This window comes from Lynx canadensis, chromosome A3 (genome assembly GCF_007474595.2).
Source record: "Lynx canadensis isolate LIC74 chromosome A3, mLynCan4.pri.v2, whole genome shotgun sequence".
Taxonomy (NCBI): domain Eukaryota; kingdom Metazoa; phylum Chordata; class Mammalia; order Carnivora; family Felidae; genus Lynx; species Lynx canadensis.
Window position 1 is genome coordinate 126,452,971 of NC_044305.1, and position 9,353 is coordinate 126,462,323.

The window sequence follows — 9,353 nt, forward strand, 5'->3', positions numbered from 1 at the left end:
TTGACAGTTGGCCCTTCATAACCTGTTCCCAAACGCCCTCAGCCCACATGCCCAGGCGCTCTGCCTCTTGCCGATCCCTGCCTTTCTACCTCTGCTTTGCTGCTCTTCCTGTCTTGAAATGCCCCTCTGCCCTACCGAGATTCCACGTACCCATTGAGGTTCAAGTTCAATGCTGGCTTACCTACGAAGCCAGGTGCCCCCTCAGAAAGAATTCCTCTCTCCCTTCCTTATTCCCATTGGTTTGGGACACCTCTTAACAATGTTTTCTCTCTTTTATTTTTTGCTTATAATATGCTTATTTAGGTATAGGCCTATCTCTCCCAGCTCCACTGAAACATCTTGAGAACAGAGACTGCATTTTGCCCTCACAAGGTTATTATGAGGATTGAACAAGACCGCAATGGTCAAGAAAGAACACAATGTTACTTGTGTTTAAATATGTGGCGCCTTGGTCCCCCTCCACCTGTGTGTTGCCACAAGGTCTGGTACTCAGCCAGCGACACGTATGGTTAATAATCTGCAGCACACAGACCATGAAAGAGACCCTAATTGCAAGTCGGTTCACCCAGTGCTGTCCTCACCAATGGGACAGGATGACCATTGAATGAGTGTAACCTGCCACCAAAGAAGTTTCCGGCTGTGTCTGCTTAGTCTCCCGGCTTCCCCTGCTAGGCTGGGCAGGTGTGGTGCAGAACAGAGGGACAGGCAAGTACCGAAGGCTGGGGGTGCTGGGGAGACAGAGGGGTGAAGGACAAGGGTGACGTGGGCACACCCGGGAAGGAATTGTTTGCAGGGTTTGAAGGACAGGAGCTGTGAGAGGCAGAGAAAACAGACACGAGTAGGAAGAAGATTGTAAGCGTGATCATTGAGCACTGGATTTCTCCGTCACAGGTACGAAAAGCAGTACTGGCAGAAGTAAAACGGGAAACACTCGAGCATTTAGTGACTGAGCCACGTGGGACGCTGCCCATCGTTCACTCCGCGTGTGTGGGGTTCTACCCCCGTTGCTGTGCCTGGGCCCTGGGGAGCTGGCCCCCCAGTTAGCCTGTGAGTGAGGGGCTGCCCCCAGGCTGAGAGTCGGCTCCTCTCCGTGGCAGCTTAGAGGATGTTTGAGCCCGCAGCGTCTGGCTCTCCCTGAGCCTCCAGCCCGACCCTGTGCTTGGGCCAAACCAGCCCACAGCGGATCCCCCAAATCCTGCTGCTTGGACAGACCTCCGTGCCTTTACACGTGATGTTTGTTAGTTTCCTTGAACTGAAGTGACTTACATTTTGTATACTTCTGCTAGAAGTAATTAGACGCTTAGTAAAAATCGTGAGTGGGGGGGGGGGGTCCTGGGGATGCAAAATCTTGAATTACGAGGGAGAATAAAATTCTGTTCAAGGGTTTAGGATTTCATCACCCTACCCTACCTGCGGATTTGGTTGTTTTCTGAGTGCGCGCTGATTAGATTCAAAAATTCGGAAAGGTTTCAGGCAAAACCCACCTTGAAGAAATGTACCTGTTTTGAGAAAGATGCCTTTGGGGGCAGGCTTCAGGGCACAACTAGATATTCTCAGGAGACAGAAGCGTTTAGCCAGAACGAGCCAGACTAGGATTCTGATGCCAGCCTTGCCGTTTATTAAGCGCTGTGATATCTTGTCATGATGAGCCTTAACCTCCTCATCTGTAAAAGGGACGTGGCGGTCCCTGTTCAAGTTCATGTGTAATGAGGTTTAGATTAGGGTGGAACAGGATGATGTAAGTAAAATGCTTTGTAATCACGAAAGCAGTGGGATGACACAGTGGAGTGGTAGTAAGGGCCAGGGGTGGAGCATGACCACCAGGGATCCAATTCTGGGTCTGCTGCCTCCAAGTTGTACCATCTTAGATAAGTTTTCGCCTCTCCGTGCCTCCGCCTCCCCATCTGCAAAATGGGGATAACGTTAGTCCTTGTTTTATAGGGTCGTTCGAGGATCTGTCTCTTACCTGATAGGGGGTTAAAATAGCTGTTTTCTATAAAGTGCTTAGAAGAGTGCCTTACGCGGAGTAAGCACACGGTAAATATTAGTTGTTGTGGTGGCCGTTATTATGATTGCCATTTCAGTTTTGTCATTTGGGGCCTAAAAGAAACCGAAGGAAAAGAGTGTGTAAGCTGTAGTCCCTATGAACAGGTATTTCTTGAAATCTGGTTTATGATACCTCTGGAGGCATACAAATACCCCCCAAAGTCGTTACAAAACTCCTACACACTTGAATTATGAAGGGGAATAATAATGGAGGGGCACCTGGGTGGCTCAGTTGGTTAAGCGTTGGACTTCAGCTTAGGTCATGATCTAGTGGGTCGTTGGTTCGACCCCTGCGTTGGGCTCTCTGCTGTCAGCACAGAGTCTGCTTTGGATCCTCTATCCACCACCCTCTCCCACCCCTTCCCCACTCATACTCTCTCTCAAAAATAAATAAACATAAAAAAAAAACCTCCCACACATTGTATCTTAAAAGAGAGAATCACGACCATGCTCCACATCGTGTAGGAGGAGAATAGAAAGGGAATCACAACTTAGAATATGCCCTGAACTGTGTAAGTCCTGATGAGTTCTTTGGACCCTGCAAAAGCACACTTCTTCAAACGAGAGCGTAGGCTCGTGGGAAAGACTTGACTGCAGAGACCGTTCTGGCGTGTGTCTCCACTGCTGGCACGTGGAGCCTCGAATGGCCAGAGGAAGGAGTCAAGCAGATCCGATGGAACTCTGGGCTCTGCACCAATTATGTGACCCTGGGCAAGGTGACTTGACCTCTCTGATCCCGTTTCTTTATTTGCAAACTGGCCTAATAATAGCCCTCCGCTATTGTTAGCTGTCAAAGTTAAAGGGGAAAGAGTATGTAGAGAACTTGGCCCTGAGCCTCGCACCTCGCAGGATGGATCCACAACTGGCATTGGCTCTGCTGGGAATAGCCCGTGGTGGTGCTTTCCTCTTGTGACCCCGGCCCTGCCCCTCTGCCCTCTTCACTCAATGAAGGAAAACAGAAGTCAATAGAGTTCATTTGCAGAACTTAGCGGGAGGCTCTGCTAGGGGAAGGGCAGTCAATAGTTTCCAAACCCAAGAGGCAAACAAATAATTGCCTTTTCCCCCCACTTCTTCAGAAGTTTTTTGCTTTCTTCCAGCTCACAGTTTAACGGCCTTTCTGGAATGAAAATATCAAGATCAAGTCCTTCCAGGTTCTCTAGGAAGCACTGCTTCAGCTTCAACATCTCATTTTTTTTTTTAACGTTTATTTATTTTTGAGACAGAGGGAGACAGAGCATGAACGGGGGAGGGTCAGAGAGAGGGAGACGCAGAATCTGAAACAGGCTCCAGACTCTGAGGTGTCAGCACAGAGCCCGACGCAGGGCTCGAACTCACGGACTGTGAAATCATGACCTGAGCCGAAGTCGGCCGCTTAACCGACTGAGCCACCCAGGCGCCCCATCAACATCTCATTTTTGAGGTAGCAGCCCCTCAGATTCTCAGAGAAGGACAGGAGGAGAGTGCCAGACTCTGGGTGCCCTGAAGCCCATCTGGGGTCCAAGCTCAGCCTGTCCTGCAGCCTGGAGTGTGTGTAGGAATCAAATGACACCTCAGAGTTGGCACATAGAAGCTACTCTAACAGGACCTCAAAGGCAGCGACGCCAAAACTCACTTGCGTGTGCATTTTCTTTTGCTGTTTTTTTTTTTTTTTTTAATATTCTAAAGTAAAGGCAATTCTGTCTACTTGCCAATTTGCGAAGGATCCCCCCCACCCCTGCTCTGCCCTCTCTGCTGATTAGCTCGTGGCAGAAACGACAAGAAGAACAAAGAATCCTCAGCCCGGTGTGAATTGTGGAACACTTTATTGAACACAAATGAACAGAAGTGAGGTTTCCTCTGTGGTTCATCCTAGGTGCCAGCAAGGAAGTGAAAGGGATTTTTGAGGAAACGTTTGGGGCAGAGGCAGAGGTTCAAAGGGAAATAATTCAGAGGACAAGACAAATGACAGCCTCTTCAGAAATGCTTCCGATGGTGAAAGAAATGAGGGTACCAGAGACGGGGAAGCAGAGAAAAATGGTGGAGAAGCCTGGGAGCGAGCGTTTGCCTAGAAAGCTCGCCACTGCCCAGCACACAGCATCCCAGAGTGAGCTGGAAGGAAGGGCCTCAGCTTTGAAGTTAGAGCTGAACCCTCCAGCCAACGAGTCAACCATGTGCCACTAATCGTGGGGCTTTGCACTGTTTAGCTGGCCCAAATCTTAGTTTCCTCACCCTCAACATGGGATCAATAATGCCCCCTCCTGGGCTTGTTAGGAGGATTACGTGAAATAATAAATATGAAAATCTGAGGACAACATAACAGACACACACAATCTGTGGTTCCCTATCCAAGCACCAGAAATAACTTGCTCCTATTTATGAGCTTTGCCCGGCCAACTGCCCGTAAATGCTCCCTAGAGGGATCAGGGACCTGATCCAGCTATCTTCCCCACAAGGGAGGCATCTTCGTGGGGGCATTGCCGCAGGAGGCAAACGCCGGTGTACAGCTGTCTCTGCCGGACGGGGCCCGGGCTGTGAAGCCTGTCTGGGGAGGACTGCAGCTGTGCTGGGCTCAACCGTGTCTGTGAGAAAGCCCCCTCCCACAGAGCTCTCACCTTCTCCTCATGTTCCACATGCCTCCCCTCCCATGAGCACCTTGGAGTCCTGAGGGCAGGCCCAGCTAGTAGGTGAGTCTGTGGCTTTCCAGGTTTTTGGAGAGTGAGGACAAGCAGTTCCTAACTCCCACAGTATCTGGTCCCCAGGGCAACCGAAATTACCCAGGCTATTTATAAACCATTCTTTTTTTTCTTTCTTTTTTTTTTTAACATTTATTCATTTTTTGAGAGTGAGAGAGACAGAGCCATGAACGGGTGAGGGACAGAGAGAGTGGGAGACACAGAATCTGAAGCAGGCTCCAGGCTCCAGGCTCTGAGTTATCAGCCCAGAGCCAATGCAGGCCTCCAACTCACAGACCACAAGATCATGACCTGAGCTGAAGTTGGACATTTAACCAACTGAGCCACCCGGACGCCCCTATTTATAAACCATTCTTAATGCTCGATCTTGAAAAACTCAAAAGCCAAGAGCATTTGGGTCCCACTCTTTTCAAAACAGCAAGGAAAATAACTAGCTAAAACTTGATCAAAGGCTAGACATCCCCTTCCCCATATTACTGTCTTCCCTAATCTTCCTCCCCCCCCACACACACAAATACATATACATGTGCACAAACATATACTCTCGCTACAAATGCACAGGGCAGAGTCCCTTGAAGAAAATCTTGATATACTGCCCAACACTTTCCTTTTATAAAGTACCAGCAACAAATACATGAGAAGCTGATGAAGGTTTGTAGACATAGAATGACATTTTAGCAACTGTCCCACAACCCACCATCCCTGATGACAAGATACATTTATTCTTCGGTTATAACAACACTAATGAGAAATAAAGTTATATCCCTTCCTTGTACTATAGACAAAAATAAAATGCAGGTGTATTAAAGATACATATGTATGTTTTCACTCATATGTGGATCCTGAGAAACTTAACAGAGAACCCTGGAGGAGGGGGAGGGGGGAAAAGTTACAGAGAGGGAGGGAGGAAAACCATAAGAGACTCTTAAATACAGAGAACAAACTAAGGCTTGATGGGGCGTGGGAGAGAGGGGAAGGTGGATGATGGGCACTGAGGAGGGCACCTGTTGGGATGAGCACTGGATGTTGTATGGAAACCAATTTGACAACAAATTATATTTAATATAAAAAGATACATATGTAAATAACTATGAAAATATTTGAAAAACCCATAACATTTGGATAGCCTTGGAACTGGGAAAAATTAAGCAAAAGAAAAAAAAAACACAAGTCATAAAAGGGGGAGAGGTTTGACCATACAAAGATGAAAAGCTTCATAGAGCAAAAGGACACCACATTCAAAAGCATAAATATATGATACCATAAACATGGTACTATGACAAAATGATAGATAAGGAGGAAATCTTTTCAATATGTATAATGTACAAAGAACTTTCCCAAATTAATGAGAAGACAAGTAACCCAATAGAAAAATAGCAAAGAATATTAATTGACAAGTTACAGAAGAGGAAGCAAAATGAACAAAAGTCATGTAAACTAAAAAACAACGCACCGTCTCAAATAGTAGATAGGGAAATTAAAATTAACACAACAGTGACATAGCCATTTTTTTAATCCATTAAGTATTCAGAAGGTTAGCAACACCCAGTGGCAGTGTGGGACAGCTAGTTCTGTTGCATCAGGTTTGGGGCCCCATAAATAACTACAAACTTTTATAAAAGTCTTCTAATAGTATTTATTTAAATTTAAAATGTGCATATATTCTGATCCGGGCATCCCATTGGTGGGAAATTTCCAGGCCACGAAAAATTACCATGGATAAATATAATTGTCCGTGATGATTGCCATAGCATTTTGGGGGAGTAAAAAAGGGAAACAGCCCAAGTATTATTCAAAAGGTGACTCTTAAATTATGTTAATACCTGTGCTCTGTCACGCTGACCCTCTGATCTCCACCCTGCTCTTCACATGTGTAACTCAGAGCAAATCTGTGCTTCCATTTCCATCTATAAAATCAAGGTAATAATGACACTTACATCTCAGATTTATCTCTGTTAAATGGGAAGGAATTTACTATGTACTGCTAAGTAAAAAAAAAAAAAAAAAAAGCAGTTTGCAGAACTCAAGGTATTTTTAAGTGTATGTTTGCCTCTATTTATTTGTAAATGTTTGTACCCACAAAGGAAAAAAAGTGGAAAAGTTATACATTAAACTGTGAACACATATACTGCTTTTGTTAATGTGTCATTTAAAAAAAAAGAAAAATTTAAAAAAAGAGAAAGAAAAATCATCAATAGGAAAAGAAATGACAGGAAACATTAACAGACTGTTCACTGGGGAAAAAAAGTATCAATTGTTAATAACTATTTGGAGAAAAAGGTAGCCTTAAAAAAAGAAAAAAAGCCTTTTTAGTTCAAAGGTTTTGAGAACTTCCTTCACTCAAAGCCCCCTTTGGACTGCTTGTGCCACTCACATTAGCCAAGGCGAGAGTGCGTTTCACCAGCCCCCAGACAAGGCCCCCCCGTGAAGTAGGGATGTGTGTTTGTGTATAGGTGCAGGAGGGCTGATTTGGAGGTGGGGGGGGGGGATGTGCGGAGGAAGAACAAATACCTCTGGAGGGGCTAGAGACAGACTTGAATTCTAATCCCAACACTTTCACTCATCTATAGAACTAAAATAGTCTCTTACTTTTTTTGAACCAATCTCTCCATTTGAGAAAGGACTCCGCGAAGGGACTCCGTGACGTTATTGTCACTGCAGGCCTGGCCCAGGCCGTGCCTACCCCCCACCCAGCCCTGCTTCAGGCCCACACTGTGGTGCTGAGTACCCCCTACCTTCCTCCTCCTTCCTACCCGCTCGCTCAAACCCCGGCATCGGGCGTGTGCAGCCTCCTGTCCCCCGCATGGAGAGAGGAGGGGCTGGCCTGTACTTCACTGTATCTTAATGAGGTCTGTCTGCCTGTGCCTTGCTATTTACCATGACGCTAATTCCTTCTGCATTTACGTGATTTTGGCTCCTGCAAAAGAAAAGGCACGGTTTTAGTTAAACACACACAAGTACACACACAAAATAAAAACAGGAATGCTATAGCCCTTTACTTGATACACATCTTTCTAAATAAGAATCCAGGTGTCACGTTGGATGCTACACAAAATATGGGTTTAGTTGGCAACAGAAAGAAAGCTCCCACCACCAAAATAAGGAGAGAAGATTAATCGTGACAATTTTACTTTATGGACAAAATGCATTTAAAGTCATCGGCCCTCTAAAATACCTCGGACAGGCAGAGAAGGGGACAGCAATCTGTCTCTTCGCAAAGGCGCCGGGCTCCTGAGAAACCATGAGAAAACGAGAAAATACCTGCTTGTCTGGCTGTTAAGTGTTCCCAGTGGGAATTCCCTCGGGACTTTTCAGACCACAAAGTCACCACGCTTACTGTATTAAAAAAATAACTACGCGCTGTTGTTCCGTGAGCTAGTCCAGGTCTTGAAAGCTCTCCTGTCCCCTCCCAGGGGCCGGGATGGGTCGTGGTCCTGGGGTGGAGCTCAAGCGCTCTGGGGCCGAGGCTCTCGCCCGCCGTTGAGGAGGTCTGTGAGCTCTCCGATGTACTTGATGGTGTACTTCAGCGTCTGGATCTTGGTGAGCGGCTGGCCCCTCTGGCTGTAGACAGGTGGCAGGTAATTCCGAAGGGTGTGCAGGGCATCGGCCAAGGTCCTCATTCGGAGCTTCTCCCTCTCGCTGGCCTTCCGTCTCCGCTGCACGGACATCCTGACTTTGGCGCCCTTCTGGGTCTTGGGGCCACCAGCGCCCTGCAGGTAAGCAGGCTGGAAGGCTAACACGTTGTAGTCCACCTCCCCCAGGCCACCGGTCCCACGGCCACCGCAGGCACCGCTGCCCCCACTGTTGGCACCTCCGTGCCCACAGGGCAGCCCAGCCACAGCTGGACGGGGAGAAGAAGCATAGGACTCCAGCGATGGAGCCGGAGACAGGCTCTGAGTGGGGGAGGCCTCGTTCGACTCAAAGGGCCCTGCCCTGTCGTTCCAGTCCCAGGACGACAGCAGGCCGGGGCTGTCGGAGGGGCCCAAGCCCTCCTCGAGGCCGAGGAAGGTCTCACGCAGGTTGTCCATGCCTGGGAGACAGCTGCAGAGAGAACGGCTCCCTGGCAAGTGAGAAAGAAAGTTCTGCCGCCAGCCAGGGCAAGCTCCCTTTTATGATGGTGGGGGAGAAGTGATAAAGTGGGAAAGAGGGCCGGGTGGGGGGAGTTCAAAGGAGACACCAAGGACCAAGATGGAAAATGAACTCTTCAGGTGTCACTTTCTCCTCATTGATAATTAGCATCTTCCAGCTAAAATGTCTTTAAACAAAAAGGCCTCCAAGAGAAGAAAAAAGGAATTATCTTGTTGTAACTAAACCAATTAAGGCTGCCTAACTAGACTTAGCATTGTCCTGTGGAACTCATTAATGAGGGAGCCAAAGAAAACAAACCTGGGGCAATTTGCAGCAAGGAGGTGGTGGCCCAGGGCCCTGGTGGAGAGTCCCAGGGTGCCCCAGAGGGCCACCATCCCCATTCAGCAAGACCTCCTAGACGTTTCAGAGCAGATGGGGTATCCTGGTGGAGAAGCAGCGTGGTGTAGGGACAGGGAACCCCTCTGGGCTTGGATTCCATGGCATGTCAAATGCGGACAATTATGACTTTTACTTCAGAGGGCTTTCCAGAAGACAGCACCCAGCAGA

At 47.7% G+C, this 9,353-nt stretch overlaps 1 protein-coding gene across 1 annotated transcript; it reads right to left on the reverse strand.

Moving 5' to 3' along the window:
• Positions 1 to 8,151: 8,151 nt before the first annotated feature.
• MSGN1 (mesogenin 1) lies at positions 8,152 to 8,746 on the reverse strand. The gene has a single exon (XM_030309064.1). The coding sequence runs from the start codon at positions 8,744 to 8,746 to the stop codon at positions 8,165 to 8,167; it is 582 nt and encodes a 193-aa protein (XP_030164924.1). The 3' UTR covers positions 8,152 to 8,164.
• Positions 8,747 to 9,353: the final 607 nt, after the last annotated feature.

Bases quoted from the DNA above. Each gene is read 5' to 3' on its own strand.
- MSGN1 (XM_030309064.1), bottom strand. From the start codon at position 8,746: ATGGACAACCTGCGTGAGACCTTCCTCGGCCTCGAGGAGGGCTTGGGC.